General features: G+C 39.6%; 5 protein-coding genes across 5 annotated transcripts in view; 2 read left to right on the forward strand and 3 right to left on the reverse strand.

The window, feature by feature from the left end:
• Positions 1 to 129: 129 nt before the first annotated feature.
• LOC104814926 (26S protease regulatory subunit 6B homolog) lies at positions 130 to 2,515 on the reverse strand. The gene is made up of 6 exons (XM_010543173.2): positions 2,031 to 2,515; positions 1,680 to 1,910; positions 1,387 to 1,545; positions 1,120 to 1,272; positions 955 to 1,038; positions 130 to 561 (listed from the first exon to the last, which is right to left on the reverse strand). The coding sequence occupies exons 1-6, from the start codon at positions 2,484 to 2,486 to the stop codon at positions 427 to 429; spliced, it is 1,218 nt and encodes a 405-aa protein (XP_010541475.1). The 5' UTR covers positions 2,487 to 2,515; the 3' UTR covers positions 130 to 426.
• Positions 2,516 to 2,903: 388 nt separating this feature from the next.
• Positions 2,904 to 6,921, reverse strand: LOC104814927 (dipeptidyl aminopeptidase 4). Its single transcript, XM_010543174.2, has 6 exons — positions 6,732 to 6,921; positions 5,914 to 6,387; positions 5,186 to 5,380; positions 4,991 to 5,020; positions 3,679 to 4,785; positions 2,904 to 3,611 (listed from the first exon to the last, which is right to left on the reverse strand). Exons 2-6 carry the CDS (start codon positions 6,289 to 6,291, stop codon positions 3,054 to 3,056), a joined length of 2,268 nt encoding a protein of 755 aa, XP_010541476.1. The 5' UTR covers positions 6,292 to 6,387; positions 6,732 to 6,921; the 3' UTR covers positions 2,904 to 3,053.
• Positions 6,922 to 10,030: 3,109 nt separating this feature from the next.
• Positions 10,031 to 12,313, reverse strand: LOC104815131. Its single transcript, XM_010543450.1, has 3 exons — positions 10,976 to 12,313; positions 10,260 to 10,900; positions 10,031 to 10,193 (listed from the first exon to the last, which is right to left on the reverse strand). The coding sequence occupies exons 1-3, from the start codon at positions 12,311 to 12,313 to the stop codon at positions 10,031 to 10,033; spliced, it is 2,142 nt and encodes a 713-aa protein (XP_010541752.1).
• A 1,446-nt stretch (positions 12,314 to 13,759) lies between these two features.
• On the forward strand, positions 13,760 to 15,911 carry LOC104814928 (pentatricopeptide repeat-containing protein At3g49240). The gene has a single exon (XM_010543175.1). It carries the CDS (start codon positions 13,824 to 13,826, stop codon positions 15,738 to 15,740), a length of 1,917 nt encoding a protein of 638 aa, XP_010541477.1. The 5' UTR covers positions 13,760 to 13,823; the 3' UTR covers positions 15,741 to 15,911.
• A 1,052-nt stretch (positions 15,912 to 16,963) lies between these two features.
• The window catches only part of LOC104814929 (uncharacterized protein At3g49140), a 5,527-nt gene continuing 4,951 nt past the window's right edge, over positions 16,964 to 17,539 (forward strand). Inside the window, exons 1-2 of the mRNA XM_010543176.1 lie at positions 16,964 to 17,072; positions 17,350 to 17,443. Coding sequence (XP_010541478.1) covers positions 17,009 to 17,072; positions 17,350 to 17,443 — 158 coding nt within the window. The 5' untranslated portion in view covers positions 16,964 to 17,008. The remainder of the gene's footprint in view (positions 17,073 to 17,349; positions 17,444 to 17,539) is intronic.

A 17,539-nucleotide genomic window follows, 5' to 3' on the forward strand; every position in this document is an offset into this window, starting at 1 on the left:
CATTAGATGCACCCAACCACTCTCCCCTTCCTCTGCATCATCAAATGGGTCATCCTCCAACCACTCCGAACCGATACTGACATTGATGTGAGATTTACTTTGCCATTCAAATTAAGGAAACGTTTGAACGGTTAAACCGAATTGATTTGAATTCTAAGAACCAATTGATCTTGATTCTCTACAAACCCAAAAACTGCATCCAAACCGAATCTAACTCGATATAAATAGTTATGATTTTTCTAAAATTGAAATAACCGTACTGAACCCAACCCAGATAACGTCAATTCGTACATGGGATGGGAGGCTCAAGCTCTCACTCAAAACATTAACAACACCTAAAGAAATTAGATCTGTTTCCTCCTCGGACTTTCACGCTTGGCCATAAACATAGCTTACAAACTGAGACATCGCCTGAAATCCAACTCTTCACTTGTAGAACTCGAAGTCTGTGTCTGGCTTCTTAACGTTGGAACGGTAACCCTTCTCGAAATCCTTTGGCAGTATCACATACCTGTTTTTACGCACCGCATGCATCCCGGCTTCTTGGCATATAGCTGCTATCTGCATCAATGCCATACCCATACCCACAGGTGGTTAGATATCTAGACACATAGCAGACTAGCTCTTTCAACCATCATTAGTTGTTATGTTGATATTCTACATCAGTCTACTGCTCTCTCGTGCCACAATTCTCTAAACAGAGAAGACAATTTTCCATCCACATAGTCCCAAAATGAAAGCTCTTATTGCAAAAGTTGGCACCTTTTGAGTGAACTGGTGGTGTATAAAGAGCTCACTCTTAGCAAACAAAACAACTATCTGAGAGTATTCTCGTATAAACAAGAGAAAACCTAAAGATTGGCCCCAGTTGTTAACCCACAAATCTATTTTCACTGGAGGCTGCCCAAAGAGAAAACATGCTTAGGTGGGTATCAACAAGCAAGATGCACTAACCTCGGCAGCACTGATTTTATCAGGCCTGGAAACGTAGTCCTCCAGGTCAACCTCATCACTCAGGTTCATTTTCGAGGTGCATACCTACATTGATTGACAAACCAGTTAGGACGATAGAAGCTGCAAGGAACCAAAATCTGCAAGTCCAGCCAAAAGAGAACTTGCCTGGAAAACAAGCCTTTTTTGGCGTCTATCAGGCAGGGGGAACTCAATCTTACGATCAAGCCTCCCCGGACGCAGGAGGGCAGGATCCAGTGTGTCTGCTCTATTGGTTGCCATTATGACCTTGACATTCACTGTCTGATCAAATCCATCCATCTACACCGGATTGAACAAAATAAGGTATATATATTAAGAACTAAGACAGGGAACCGACATTTGGGCACCAGAGATTCACAAACTCGAGTTAAACTTATTCATTTCCCCAGTCACCTGATTCAATAGTTCCATGAGGATCCGCTGAACTTCTCTATCAGCTCCCGTTTGAGCATCAAACCTAGCTGTAGCAATAGCATCAACCTCATCGATGAAGATGATAGCTGGGGCATTCTCCTTAGCAAGACGAAAGACATCACGGACCATCCGAGGTCCCTGCAAGAGACAGATTTTTTACCTTTAAACTGTTCCTATATCGACAAAATCCCAGACCAAAGATAATGAATCCTCCATGGAGAAAAACATTTACATTCTCAATCTTAAACAGGCAAGGAAACTACGACGCATACCTCACCCAGATACTTCTGAACAAACTCAGAACCAACAACCCTAATGAAGGCAGCTGTAGTATGGTTAGCAACAGCTTTGGCCAACATAGTCTTTCCAGTGCCAGGGGGTCCAAAGAGCAAGACACCACGAGGAGGGTCGATGCCAATTTGTTTGTACAATTCGTGATGAGTAAGAGGTAATTCGACTGCCTCGCGAATTTCCTGTTTTTGGATGTCGCATCCTCCAATATCCTACAGAGAGAATAAGCCAGAAAAAGATCAGTATTTTGGGTACCTGGGGTTGATTGGTAGGAACGCACAAACATGGAAAACCCTAGAAATTGCAAGCCTGATAATTTGGGAAGAGAATACATTGTAGGTGACGTCAGGCTTCTCGGATTGGCTGAGAAGGGAAATGCTTGAATCGGCTTCAGGGGGTAAGACATCAACTAGGGCGTTGGAGTGGCGGTGAAGAGCAACGGAAGCGGCGGGCTTGAGGAGTTCTCTGTTGATGGTGCTGAGAATCCTGACGTAGTAATTGGAACCAGTGGTGGATCCGACGATTCCGTTGTTCTGATCCACCATCTCCATGAACTGACCGATCACCAGCGGCACCGATTGGATCCGTTTTACCTCTTCCTGAGCGCGAAGCAGCTCTCGCTTCAGGTTCTTCTGCTCGTCTTTCACATACTCCTCTTGAATATCGATGAACTCGAGCTGCCGCTGAAGCGATTTCAACCGGCTGTACAGATCCTCTTCCTCCGCCGCGTTCAGATCCAAACCAACCGGAGAAGCTTTAGAGCCTACCATCATCGCCACCGTCGCCATTGCTCGAGAAGTTTGGTTCTTGGAGTGGGATGGAAGAAATCAACAAATAAAGGGATGAACTACACCGACTCGACATACATTTTGGGCCTATAAGCCCAATTTAAGTTAAAGTACTCGAAGTGCTGAGTCGGTTGACGAAAAAAATATAATATTTTTTATTTATACTATAAAAATTTTATTTATACCGTAAAAATACTAAATAAATGATATTTTAATATAAAATTTAAATGTTAAACATAACTATATACAGAAAAAAAAATTATATATATATATATATATATCTAATAAAAAATTATATTAAATGAATTAGAAACAAACCAATTCGCGAATTATGCTCATTTTGACAACTAAGAGATGTTTCCAAAATGGTTGGATTACGAGGTTAATAACCTTGTTTAAGGGAAAAAAAAAAAGAAATATCATGGAACGCAAATGCAAGTATGGTTTATTGTGGGTTGTATAGTACAATACGAAGGAGAAATAAAGAAAGACAGATAAACAGAATTGGATGATGTGCCATTTATTACGGGGGAAAAATGTGGGGAAAGAAGAAAATGTTAGAGATGATCATAAGCTCCTCTCGATGAAGTCCCAAATCATGTGTTCCATATAGATCCGATCCTTCAACTTCCGGGGCATGTGGCGTTCGTCCGGAAATACCAGCAACTCGTAACGCTTCCCGGCTTCCACGAGCGCGTTCACGAGCCTAGCCGTGTGCCTGAAGTGCACGTTCTCGTCGATCATCCCGTGCACCAGAAGCAACCTTTGCCCGTCCACCAAGTTCCCCACATGTTCCATCACTGAGCTCTTGACGTACCTCTCGGGGTCCTCCGAGGGAAGACCCATGTACTTCTCTGTGTAGAAAGTGTCGTACCCGTCCCAGGACGTGACGGGCGCCCCCGAGATGGCGCACCGGAAAATCTCAGGGTAACGGGTCAAGAGCATGGCCGAGAGGTACCCGCCATAGCTCCACCCGTATACTCCAATGTTCTCCGGTTTAGCCAGGCCTTGCTCGATGAGCCACTTGGCTCCAGCTACTTGATCCTCTGAATCAACATACCCGCAGTTATGCTTGATCGATGACTCGAACTTGAGTCCCCGCCTCGACGCTCCTCTGTTATCTACCTGCGAAAAAACAACACTTCAAAGTCCCATCATTTTCAGAAATATTGAGAAAGTAAACTAAACGAACCTTCCATACTAAGATGCCTCTACTTCTTAGGTACTGCGTCCTCATGTCGACGGTGTTTATCCATGAATTGCTGACCAACTGAACCCCGGGTCCTCCGTAAACGTTGATCATCGTTTTGTATGGGGGAGGACCGAATCTCGAAGCGTCAGGCTTATAAAGCGCCCCATAGAGCGTTGTCCCGTCGCTTGCCTGTATTTGAACAATCTCTGGTGGCTCAACTTTAAGGGTTTCGAGTATAGGTATGGGCACTTTCGACTCGTAAAGAGTCTTGAGAACGGTTCCATCATGCAGGGAGCAAAGGGAAACCCGAGGAGGGGAATCGACCGAATCATAAATGTCGATGAAATTTTTCATTTGGTGATCAAGCAGGACCACATGTTTGCCTTTACCATGGGTTAACCTTATAGGTTCACACAGAGCTGTGTCTAGGGTCTCCCCCGGTTCCAGTTTCGTGCAGTATAAATTGCTTTCGAGTGGCCCGTCCATAGTTGCTGTGAAGTACACCAAACCCATCGATTCATTGATGCCCATGAGTTGCTCAACCATCCATTCACCTCTGGTAATGGCTCGGAGGCAGGTTCCGTCAGAATCATGCAGATACAAGTGTCTGAATCCAGTTTTCTCACTAGCCCAGATGAATCCCCCAGGTCGTTTGGAAGGAGCTTTCTCTAGAGGGGTAAAACAGTCGTGCAAAGTCACCCACACATCGGATTCTTCCGTAAACAGCAAATCACGTTGTCCCGTCTTTATGTCGAACTTGAGGATCTTCAGCTTAGTATGTGACCTGTTCAGAACCTGAGAAATGAGAATGTTTCCGGACATCCAATTGACTCTAGCCAGGTACTCTTCCTCTCTATTGGTACCTCCGCTGTTAAGATCCATCCATGTTGTGTGTCCTCCAGCTGAGGAAACCACCCCAAGACGCACACTTACATTGAGAGCTCCAGCAAAAGGGTATGGGTGATCTTCTTGTGCGTCTGAACCAACCGAGCTTTTGCCTTGGTGCATAATTCTAAACAATGGAATTTCCGAGAAGTTTATTTGCGTGTACGCAATGAAGTTGCTATCTGGTGACCACCAGTACCCATTCCTTCGATCCATCTCCTCCTGATTTAAAAAAATGTCATGGATTTTAGACTAGACGTAAATTTTGCTGGTGATCTGTCTAGTGCATATGGTATCTCATCCATATCCGCGATGACAACAAGGTACTTTTACGTAGACGATATGCCCATTTCTTAACCTCCATTCCCACTAGAATAAAACAAAAGCACAAACTAAATGGAAACTTTTGGAGATTGGATTTTCTCACCTGAGCTATGTATTCAGCGAGACCATGAGTCTGGAGCAACATGAAAAACGCGAATGGTTAATACTTGAACAAATATATTCGTACAGATGAATAGACCATTAAAGATCCAAAGCAATAATCGTATAAAACATTGAAAAGACAAAAAGAAAATTGTTCTGTAAGTTCATGAATTGAAAATCATACAGATTGACTTACAACAGTACTTCCATTGGCACCATCTGTCAACTGTTGTGATTTGTTGTTTGAGAGACTAAGAACGTGCAGCTCAGAGTCTCTCACGTAAGCAAGCATTAAGCCGTTAGGAGAAAGACGGGGATCGATGATTGGGGAGGTGGGTAAACTCGGGAGTACAAGCTCGGGATTCAGTGAGGAAAGGTCCTGCAAATAAACCTACCACAGCCACATATGCGGAAAACAAAACCCAAGCCCAGTGACTTATCAGAAAATCTATACCGATAAAGTTTAAAAAGTGAAAAAAGATCAATCATGCAAACATGTACAAGCCAAAGAGACCCTTCTATGTTCGAGGTTTCTTTTACATTTTCTTGCTAATTAAACAGGTAACTAATCAAATTAAGGAATGTTGAGAAGAAAACTAGCCATTAGATTCAATAAACACAACACAACTTCAACTTTTTGTCATGTATTTTAAATCTCAAGTTTCTAGTACTTAAAACATACACTAAGTCCAAAAAGTGGAAAAGGATCAAAGAAAAACGAATTGGAGAAACAACAAAAGAACCCAGTCCAAGGCTCCCGTTGAATTTCCTCTTAACCTAACAAGGTCTTTGAGAATCCGACTGTTCCAAGGAAAAATATCAAATGCACGCAAAATTCTCCAGCTTTCTCGTTTAGAAGTCGAAGATCCAACCAAAAAAACGTTATCCTAAAAAAATAAAAGATTTAAGAGTTAAAGAACGAACCCCAGATGGTAAAGGCACCACAATCAATTGCTTCTTCGAGTTTGTCTTAACCCATTCATAACGGGTCACTCCTAATCCACGCTCCCGCGACCTCTCCCTTCTCAACTTTTCTTCCTGTGTTATGTTGCCCTCATCGACTCCACCATTGGGAGGACTGAAAGCCAACCTGGATTCTCCATTCTTCACATCAAACACATACACATTCCTGTTCAATGTCTGTTCAGGGCTGAACAGACAGCCTACGCAAGTGTCGTCAGGGCTAAAGCTAATAGATGCCGGGGCCACGTATCCGGGCAATGGCGTCAGAACAATCGCCTCAACTGGAAAATGGACGTCACTGTCCGGAACATGCGACACAGTTGAATCGATCAGGGACATATCCGCCACGAAGGAAGCGTTTTTCTCCGTTCTCGGATTATCGGAAAGTATTTTGTCCGTTCAGTGTCACGATGAATAAGATCTATAGCCAACAAGCTGCAAAAAGATTATTCGGAAAAAGAAAAATTTCAGCGGAAGAGAACTGAAATCGAACAACAATAGGGCAAATACCTAATTTATGGTTGATTCAAGGACTAAACCCTAATCAAATCTACCCATATTTTCCTTCAATTTTTTTTCTCAAACCCAGAAAATCTTCCATGATGAAAATTAACAGGAATGCGATAAAATCCTAGGATCAGATCATCGGGCATCACAACCAAAGTAATATCCCAGGAAGACAAATGCATGATTCAGTTAACTGCCCGAGAGAAAGACATGGATTAAACAAAACCATACATTGATTTCAATCATCCAAAACTGAGGAAAATCTCACTTACACGGTCAGATCGGAGATGGAACGGCGCATAAGACGAGAAAGCGAGAGGAGGCAACCGTTTGATAAGGATAAGGATAATCCAAAATCGAAGTAATTACTCGAAATCAGCAGATTCTGGTAGATTCCGATGCAATGTCACAGAGAGAGAGAGAGAGAGAGAGAGAGAGAGAGAGAGAGAGAGAGAGAGAGAGGGAGAGGGGGAGAGAGAGAGAGAGACTGTTGTTACCCAATTATTTGTAAAGTTCAAGTCTATACGAGATCCAAAAGAAATCATAATTATGACCACCAAAAGATTACAAAACATTCCAAAAAAAAAACAAAAGATTACAAAAATCTGAAAACGGGACATGCTAATAATTTGAGGATGATCCTTTTCCTTTAATATAAAATATCGAATTCAGATCAAATTCAATGTTACCTAATCATATCTTATGACGAAACTCGATTTAAATATAGATTAAATATGTTTTTTAAGCAAAATAAATCGAATTTGAATGGAATCGCGATCGAATATAAACATAATGGAAAAAAGTTGAAAAGAACGAAAATCCATTTGTAAAATGAGTATTGTTCTAGGTGAAAATTAGATTCAAATAGAACGTGGAACCAAGTTAAATCCAAAAAAAATTGAATTGATACAACTTCTTAAAATAAAATAAAAATCACCAAATCAACGGCGGAAATGCAAGAAACCTAGTAATAACACACACACACATATATATATATATATATATATATCAAATGATAGTGAGCCAGATTTGGATACGATTTTTATTGATGAATTTGACAAAGGCCATCTAATATATATATATATATATATATATATATATATATATATATAATTTTAATTTTAATTTTGAAATAGCAAAACTTGAGATAGGGCAAAGTCATGTTCTTGATGGGAGATGGGTTCTTTGATACAAATTCCGTCCATTGTTCGATCACCCTTTAATATACCATCCGAATTTGATTACAATATATACATATATGATTAATGATAAGTTTTGTTACGTTATCTTATTCACAATTAATTCATATTACATATCCCAAAAAGACCAATTCAGATTCATGAGTCATTACCATTTCTTTCTTACGTAAATCTAAAAAAAAAAAAATTATCGAATTTTGAAATAACCTATACATTAATACTAACCTTTTTGAATTTTTAGATTAAATATAAATTCATCGATTTTGATTTAAAAAAACACTCAATTTATGTTATAAGACGTTAAAAAAAAATAATGGACAATCTGATGTTGCATTGACAGTTTACAAGTGATCCGTCATCTGAGATGAAAATTAACTAAAAAATTAAATAATTATAATTAAATAAAAATAATTATAATATAATAAAAAAAATAATTGAAAAATAAAAAATTACAATATATATATATATGTATTAAAAATAAAATGATTATAATTACATAAAAAAAATTAAAATAACAATATAACGATGTTTTGTTTTCTTCCGAATCAACAATAAAGTATAAAAAAAATAAAAATGTGACGGACGTACTTTTCGATGAATCTTCTTCGTCTTAGATCGTATAATTTGAAAACAACTACAAAAATAAAAACTCAAAAAGTTTCAAAGGTGGATTAAAAAGAACATTGAATTCCAGCTCATACGACGTTTTTCAAACAATGTTAGAGTTTATGGTCAAACGGAACTCGCATGTCACATGTGAGTTTTTGGTAGATACACACACATAAAATATAAAACCTAAAAATTATTTATTTTATAAATTGAATTATGGGTATTAAATAAAATTTGAATTATAAAAATGTGTAGTTTTTACATCTTTTTTTTTTATCTTTTTATCAAAATACTTTAGTATTTCTTTTTAACAAATATACCATCTAATAAATACTTCTCATTTGATGGTACCTACTACCTAGTGGAGATATTAGCGAACCTGAAAAAAAATTATAACAAGGAAATTTAATTTTACTATGTCACAAACATAACTGTATCATGGGATATTTATAAAATTTGGTTAAAATATTATAAATTTTATGAAAAAAAATATTTTTTCAATCAAACAAATGGATATATATGTTTCTATTCATATCCAATTGGGTACACCCACATAGAGAATGTTTAACGAAAAATATGGAGATATTTTAGATGAGTCATAAAAACATTATTGAAACTATTTTTAATTTTTTTTTATTAATGATTTTGGTTCTTTTACGTTCTGAAATTTTTTGTTAGAATTAATCAAATATAATATTTATCGAACTATTTCTAAAATACTATATATTAGATGTTATTATATTTTAAAGGGAAAATGGCAAATAAATACATCAATTTGTCTAAAAATGCCAAATAACTACATAAATTTTTTAATTAGCTATAAAATACACAAATTTGAAAATTTGTGCCATATTCCTACACCACATTAACACCGTTACTTAATTACGATTTCTAAAAAAACAGTCCACCTATTTGCCCAAGTCGATGCCATGTAGATTAAATTGCCACGTTGGAATTATAAATTGGTTTTGAAAATCAAAAAGAAAAAAATCTAGCTATCACTTTCATCGACTTGTATTTTGTATTAAAATACGAACTTGATTTATATGATGACTATAAACGAGTGAGAAACACATATTTCATAAAATAAAAAAATTTGTCTGAATGAATAAAACATCTATAGTACAAAATAATGAATAAAACATCCGTACTAATATCTGAATGACCAAAGCAAAGTAGATCCAAATACTCGAAAAAACTTTCAAGTAAAAGTGAAGAGATTATGCGTTTTGGTGGCGAGATGTCGGCATTGTATTAGCCTGCTGTGGAACTTGGAATGATCGACCGGTATACGGAGAAATGAAGTTGACTAGTCCAAATTGTTCAGCGGGTTGAGTGATTCCGATACTTAGATGTCGACGCCTTCGACGAATAAGAGTTGATTGCAATTGGCTAGATTGAGATGTTGTTGACGCAAACACACCTTGAGTTGGAGCATTAATTGAATTTGAAGTAGTTTGTTGTGATTGTTGTGTCTGTTGCGTTTGCGACGATTTTGACTTTATTCGCGATTGTACATTTCCGCCCAACTGTGATAAAAAAAAGATGTCAAGAAAAGCATAGTGCATATATTAAAGTTATCAGAAGGTCTCTACCGAATGTTTTCTTGGTCGTCCTCTGCTCCTCTTGGGTCCATGTGTTTGCACTGGTTCATTTTTACAACCTTTTGCATTGTGCCCGAGTTGCTTACATCGACTACATGTAAACAACCTCCCATGTCTTGACATTTTCCCCTTTTTTGATGGAGACTCATGGGGATCCTTTCAACGATGGTATTTGCTAGGTCGCCCAGGCATTCGTTTTTCAAGAGGGACACCGATCGGTGGTTTATGCAGTTTCTGCCACATTGGCTCTCCGTTGACAGGCATTAAGTTTTCCTGGTATGTTGCTTCCAATTTGATCTTCGAATAAAATTCGGAAACATATCTGTAAAAAAAATAGCATTATATACTAAAAAACAATACAAGAAAACACAAGGAAAAAAATTCTTACCGAGAGATATTTAGTTGTCTTTCGTTAATAACAGCAAGAGCATGTTGACAAGGCAAACCAGTTAAATCCCATCTCCGACAAGCGCACCGTTTTCCACTGAGATCAACACTATAACTGACTCCAAATTCCATTACTTCAAACAAGCCCCGTCCACTTGGGAATACAATACAATACTTTGTCTTCTCCCGAGCTTTTTCCAACTCAGTCACTGCTTTTGGACTGAATTCTTTCACCCATTTAGTAGATTCGACTGACCTCTTTGCAATTCGTTGCATTGTTTGTCGTCGAATATCTTCCAACATATCAATCATCGGCCTCCTCCTTGCATCTCGGATTGTTCGGTTAAAACTTTCAGATAGATTGTTATGGACGTCAGAGCATCGTGATTCTTCTTTGAAGAACGCACGAGCCCATTGCTCCGGTTTTTTTCGGATCAAGGCTTCATATGCCGCTGGATTTTTGGATTTTAGCTCATCCATGGCTGCTGTGAACTCACCTAGATGGAAACTACATGTTGCTTTCCAAAATAACAGCTTCATGTCGAGTTCTTTGTACACCTTTTTCCAGTTTGCATAAATGTGTCGAGCGCACATTCGATGATCAGCTAATGGAAGCTTGTGTTCGACTGCATTTATTAAACCCTGAAAAATCAAGAAACATATCAGAAACGTAATTCTGATTTCACAAAGTGTCGTCCTAAGTTATCCAAACTTTACCTTTTGTTTGTCTGAAAGTATCGTAATATGTTGTCCATCACCGAGACATAAGTCTACTTTCAACTTGCGAAGAAACCAACCCCAAGTGTCACTGTCCTCAATCCGAACTACAGCCCACGCAATAGGATAGATGCGATTATCTGCATCTCTGCCAACGGCAGCTAAGAGTTCACCTTTTAACTCCCATTTCAGAAAACATCCATCTAAACCTATAACCGGTCGACAATTATGCTTCCAAGACTCACGCAACATCTCAAAACACACATAAAAACAGTCAAACAGCTCCTCCCCATTTTCTCCCAACTTGGTTTGGATTTCTGTTGAAGTGTTGGGATTTGATCGACGTAATTCAGCCTCATAATCCCATAGCTTTGCAAACTGAGTTTTTTGATCTTCCATTACCATTCCCAACGCCTCTCGTCGTGCCTTGAAACATTTACTAATATTCACTGTTAACCCCCACTTGCGCTTAATGACATATTGCATATCAGCTGCAGAGAATGATGGTTTTCTTCTAAGTATGTCGGAGAAGAGTTTTGCAATGTGGCTCTTTGATAACATCGAAGCAGTTCCGGTAGGTTGGTGGGGATGATCAGGATTAAACACCTTAATCATCCATTTATTTTGGGATTTCTCGATAGAACAGTAAACCCTCCATCCACAGCCTTTATGAGAACAAACTGCTGCTAACTTATCATGCTCCCATCTTGACAATTTCACATCATATGTCGTATCTAAAACATATTGAAATAAAGCATCTTTGAAATCTTCTGCAGAAGTAAAGGTTGTACCTAGTAAGAGCAATTCATCTCCCTTAGGAATTACTCTTGATGTATGAACCTTTTTTCGTGGTCGATCAAATGCTTCCCACTCTTTATCTGTATGTTGCGGAGTCCCCGGACACACATTGTCATCATCGACAAATTCATCGTCACTTATATATTCTTCATTTGCTCTCCTATACTCATTCATCTCAACCTCCCTAAACAACTCAGCAATAGTCTCATCATCAATAATATTTGCATCTTCAACGCTGACAACATTTGAATCTTCTACCCTAACTCTGACGTCTTCATCCTCATTTTCAATTTCTTCTTCAACATTTAAATGCTCAGCAATATCACTAAACCTAAGGCTTCTAATTCCTATTCCCTCATTACCATCATAATTTCTAGGTTTTTCCTTCTCGACAGATGTTGGCTCTGACTCGTGGTCAAAGTAAATGTCTACTTCTCCCCCAGTGCTTGCTAGAGAACACATTTCTAGAATCTCATAATCCGCATCTGCTTGCACTTGTTTCTTTTCATCTAAACTTTGATGTGGTAACTTATACCACATCTCATATATAGGTGCACTTATTTTTCTAGATCTAACAAAGTCTTCAAACAAAAACCATGATAGGTAGTCTGGATCGAAACTAATCCCCTTTTCTACTATTCCACCAATATATGTGTAATGTCCATCAACGATATCCATAAATCCTCCCATGTAAAAATTAATCTTTATTTTCCTGCATTACAATAAAGATTTGTTCTAGTATTTTTTTTACTCATATGAACAACAACATAACTTGTTGGATCAAAATGACTTACCTCATTATACAATCTTCAAATAAACCTTCTGCAATTTAGCGACGAGCACAAAAAAATAGCAGTGACCACAACGAACTCGATGAAAAAGCACAACAAAATCAGCGAACACGGTGGACAAATCGACGAAGGCCACAGCAAAATCGTCAACGACAAGTCCTGGAAACCGACGAACTTCGCGGTGAAGAGCACTACTCTGTCTTCGATGACGATTTTTGGAGATGAAGAACAAACACAAAGGTTTTGTAGATTGTCAACGGAAAGAGATTTTTTTAATCTGGGAGTTTGAGTTGTTCTTATGCGATAACTAGGGTTTTTTTATTTTTGGGTTTTTTTTCAAAATAATTTACAAATTCTATTTTATCAATAGGTTTAATTCTTGGTTCATTTCAGTGAACCGATTTCGTCGAGGGTGCAATTTAAACTACGTGGCAAATAGGTGGACTATTTTTTTTCTTCTGAAATCGTTAATTAAGTAACGGTGTTAATGTGGTGTTAATGTGGTGTAGGAATTAGGGGTGGTCGTTTCGGGTTTCGGTTCGGTATTCAAGCGGTTCGGTTCGGAAACGGTATTTTCGGTTTTATAAAAAGTGTACCAAACTAGAACCGAATGTTAAACGGTTCGGTTTGGTTCGGTTTTAGTATCGGTTCGGTTCGGAACGGTACCATTATATGAATACCAAATAAGTAATATTCTACACATATATTAGTGGAATATTCGAATTTTGGTTCGGAATTCAAACGGTTCGGTTCGGGAACGGTTCATTCGGTTCCATAAAAAATGTACCAAATTAGAACCAAACGTTATTCGGTTCGGTTCGGTCCGGTTTGGTTTCGGGACGGATCGGATCGGTACTAAATTCCCGAACCGAAGTGCCCACCCCTAGTAGGAATATGGCACAAATTTTCAAATTTGTGTATTTTATAGCTAATTAAAAAATTCATGTAGTTATTTGGCATTTTTAGACAAATTGATGTATTTATTTGCCATTTTCCCTATTTTAAACTATAATCTTATCTTTTTAGATCAATGTGGAAGATCCAAAAATTATTGAAGCCCAGAAAGAGCCCAGTTTAATTTATATGGGCTTTCTCATCCGCGCGCATTTTTCTCAGATCCCGTTCTAGGACATACGTATCCCAGTTTCCAAACAACCCCTCATCTACGCCATTTTCCTTCGGCAACTAACTAAAACCCTAACAAACAAGAACCCTAACTCATTTTTCTTAGGATTGCCCCCATCGACAAAGTCTCCATCATGGCGTTATCCAAAGCCGTCTTCTTGACTCACCTCCGAACCCTAGCGAAACCCTACCGTCCCATTGTTCTGCCGCATGTTGTCGCCGTCCGGTGGTTCTCCTTTGCGACGCAGGAGGAGGCCGCCGCCGAACGCAGGCGCCGCAAGAGGCGTCTCCGCATGGAACCACCGAACGCGCTTAACCGGACCCATCAGCAGCCGCCGCCGCAGTCTCAAGCCCCGAGACCCATCCAAAACCCTAACGCACCCAAGTTGCCTGAGCCCGTGACGGCTCTCACGGGGAAGCGGCTCGAGCTTCACAACAAGATACTGAAGTTGATTCGGGAGAATGATCTGGAGGAAGCCGCTCTGTACACGCGTCACTCTGTGTACTCGAATTGCCGGCCGACGATTTACACGGTGAACGCGGTTTTGACGGCGCAACTCCGGCAATCGAAGTACTCTGAGCTTCTTTCGCTGCACCGCTTTATCAACCAAGCTGGTATTGCTCCTAATATCATCACCTACAACTTGCTTTTCCAGACTTATCTTGATGTTAGGAAAGTGGACATTGCTCTGGATCATTACAAACAGTTGATAAATGATGCGCCATTAAACCCTTCCGCTGCCACGTTTAGGATTCTGGTCAAAGGGTTAGTTGATAATGATAAGCTTGAGAAGGCTATTGAGCTCAAGGACGACATGGGTGTGAAGGGTTTTATTCCGGACCCCCTTCTTTATAGTTATCTGATGTTGGGTCATGTGAAGAATTCTGACCCTGATGGTATATTTAAACTTTACGAGGAGTTGAAGGAGAACCTTGGTGGTGTTATTGACGATGGTGAGGTTTACGGGCATTTGATGAAGGGGTATTTCATGAAAGGGATGGAGAAAGAGGCTATGGAGTGTTATGAGGAGGCTGTCGGGGAGGATTCAAAGGTAAAGATGAGTGCATTGGCTTATAACTATGTGCTGGATGCGTTGAATAAGAACGGGAGGTTGGATGAGGGCTTGAAGTTGTTTGAGAGGATGAAGAAGGAGCACAAACCCCCGAGGATTCTGGCATTGAACCTGGGAACTTTCAATGTCATGGTTGATGGGCTTTGTGCCGACGGAAAGTTTAATGAAGCTATCAAGGTATTCCGGGAAATGGGTGATTTTAGGTGTAGTCCGGATGCTTTATCTTTCAACAAACTGATTGATGAGTTGTGCAAGAACGGGATGTTGACTGAGGCCGAGGCATTGTATAATGAAATGGGCGAGAAAAGGGTGAATCCAGATGAGTACACTTATAGTGTACTAATGGATGCATGTCTGAAGGAAGACAGGACAGATGACGGAGCTGCCTTTTTCAAAAAGATGGTGGAGTCAGGACTTAGGCCAAACTCGTCAGTATATAACAGGCTGGTCGCTCACTTGGTTAATGCCGGGAAACTTGATGACGCAAAATGTATCTTTGATATGATGGTGAGCAAACTCAAGATGGACGACGAGGCTTACAAGTTCATCATGAGGGCGTTAAGCGAAGCTGGTAGGATCGACGACGTGCTGAAAATCGTGGATGGAATATTGGATGATGATATGGCCGAGTTCAGCGAGGAATTGCAAGAATGTGTGAAAGAAGAGCTCGGAAAAGAGGGAAGAGAGGAAGACCTGAAGAAGCTAATGGAGGACAAAGAGAGGCAGAAGGCAGAGGCAAAGGCGAGAGAGTTAGAGGCGGCTGAAGAGACCAAGAGGGCTGCGCGGATCAGCATAAATTCGCTGATTCGGCCAAAGCTGTTCGGTAAGGAAGAGAACAAGTCAGGAGATGCCGAGAAGAAAGAAGAGGGTGTGGAAGAAGCTGATGTGGTAGAAGGAGGTCAGGATTCATCGGCAGGAGCCGAGGTTAGGAGTGAAGCTGGCACTGGCAGTGTTACAGAACAGGCAACGGCTCATTAATTTCCTTGGTTTTGATAAGGAGCCTTCTATTTTATTTTATATAATATATATGCTTGTCTTTATTTGTAATTACTGAAAAAGGATGCGTCTTTATAACGCGATCTTTCTAATCAATCTTGGGTATTAGTTAGGTTTTTGGAATTTGGAATTCGCGATCGAGTCTTTTTATTATGGCTTGGCTTTTGGTACTTATTACAAAGTCATAGCAGATGCCATCGTAGCCGTTGACGTGAATGAAATTCAACACGAAATCATAATGTGTATATATATATATAAATTCTGTTTATAAAGCTGTAAAAATGATTATAAAACAAATGGTTCCATGGTCAAAATGTAGACGTGGAGGAAGAAAAGTCAATGTAACGGCAGTTCCCCACAGTATCCATTCCCGAACAGATTCATGAATAGGGGGTCTCAATCGGTTCGACACGGTCCGAGTTCGCATTCGGTCCGAAGATTTCGAATTTGAGTTTGGGTCGGATCGATTTTTTTGGGTCTATATAGTTAAGTCCGAAGCCCTATCCTATATACTCCGAGTCCAGGTCGGACCGACCTTTATAATTCCCTTTGAAAATCTTTTTTTTTAATATCGAGTTTTTGGATTAGTCCGATTCGAGTCCGAAATCCGATTCGAGTCTGGTCCGAAAGTCTGATTTTTTTCAGACTGAAAAAAATTAGGTCCAAAGTCTACTAATTTTCAGGTTAGACTGGATCGGTCTTCGGATCTCAGGTCTAAATTGATATCCTATAACTGCACTAAACACATGACGACTGTTCAATTATGTCTGGCTCCAATTCTATAGCAAATCTTCCATGTCAACATCAGTTCTATTATATATGTACGTGTTATATTATATTTCCCTCCAAAATGGATATATGGACCGATGATATTATTATTATTATTATTTTTGTTGTTGTTCTTTTTTTTCATGCATTATTGTTAGGGCAACAATTTTGGTGTGTTCTTACAATCGTCCCTAAACATGGAGCCGTGTCCTAAGCTGAACCCCAAACATACGAAACGCGTGCAGAAAAAAAAAAAGAGAAAAAAATCATATAGACGCAAAACGCAGCGTTTCGTGATCGTAATGGGCTTTTGGGGCTTGATATTTGATCATACCTGACAAATACAACCAATCATAACGAGCCACGTCATCAGTAAGCAAAAGATTCCTTGCTCCTCCCTCCTCATACATTAATACCTGCGCAGCCTAATCCCAATATCTTCTACCCAGCTTCGACTGAGAGAGAGAGAGGTAAGCTTCGCGATGATTGAATCAGTCATGGCCGCTCGCTTCCTCCCTGGATTCTGCTCTTCGCATACGCTGCTTCGTAATATCTCTCCCTCCCTCTGTGTTCCCCATTGTTTGTTTCCCGAGAAAACTGTGCTTCGATTCGGCGATTGAACGACTTTTAGTATCGTATTCGCGTTACAGTATTACGATTTCTGGCGTAGTTTCGGATTTTTTGTTCTAGACAATCGTATCTGTTTACTTTCAAGCGAGTTTATAGGCTCAAATTTATACTCCTTTCATTGAGCAAAGAACAAAATTCGGAATTTTCTCGTTGCATTGTCGAGAACTAAGCAGAACGGTTCGTTTACAAGCAGAGTATCGTCCTGTTCCGAGCGTGGAGGAGGGAGGGAGCTGCTTCCATGTTTCGTCTCGCCGCATTTCTCACTCTCACCGTGTCAACAACGTCGGGTACTGTACACGAATCTGTTTCTTCACAAGCGCAGTAATGATTTCAACTCTCATGCTAAAAGCAACCCCCCCCCCCCCCTTTTTTTTTTTTTTGTT

The sequence above is a fragment of the Tarenaya hassleriana genome, unplaced genomic scaffold, assembly GCF_000463585.1.
Source record: "Tarenaya hassleriana unplaced genomic scaffold, ASM46358v1 Cleome22, whole genome shotgun sequence".
Taxonomy (NCBI): Eukaryota; Viridiplantae; Streptophyta; class Magnoliopsida; order Brassicales; family Cleomaceae; genus Tarenaya; species Tarenaya hassleriana.

Coding starts and splice junctions, on each gene's coding strand:
- LOC104814926 (XM_010543173.2), bottom strand. CDS start 2,486: ATGGCGACGGTGGCGATGATGGTAGGCTCTAAAGCTTCTCCGGTTGGT. Junction 1,911..2,030: donor AGCCTGACGTCACCTACAAT/GTATTCTCTTCC, acceptor TTCTCTCTGTAG/GATATTGGAGGATGCGACAT. Junction 562..954: donor ATAAAATCAGTGCTGCCGAG/GTTAGTGCATCT, acceptor GCATTGATGCAG/ATAGCAGCTATATGCCAAGA.
- LOC104814927 (XM_010543174.2), bottom strand. CDS start 6,291: ATGTCCCTGATCGATTCAACTGTGTCGCATGTTCCGGACAGTGACGTC. Junction 5,381..5,913: donor TGGTGCCTTTACCATCTGGG/GTTCGTTCTTTA, acceptor TGGCTGTGGTAG/GTTTATTTGCAGGACCTTTC. Junction 4,786..4,990: donor TCGCTGAATACATAGCTCAG/GTGAGAAAATCC, acceptor TTTTTAAATCAG/GAGGAGATGGATCGAAGGAA.
- LOC104815131 (XM_010543450.1), bottom strand. CDS start 12,313: ATGTGGTATAAGTTACCACATCAAAGTTTAGATGAAAAGAAACAAGTG. Junction 10,901..10,975: donor TACTTTCAGACAAACAAAAG/GTAAAGTTTGGA, acceptor TTGATTTTTCAG/GGTTTAATAAATGCAGTCGA. Junction 10,194..10,259: donor AGACAACTAAATATCTCTCG/GTAAGAATTTTT, acceptor TTTTTTTTACAG/ATATGTTTCCGAATTTTATT.
- LOC104814928 (XM_010543175.1), top strand. CDS start 13,824: ATGGCGTTATCCAAAGCCGTCTTCTTGACTCACCTCCGAACCCTAGCG.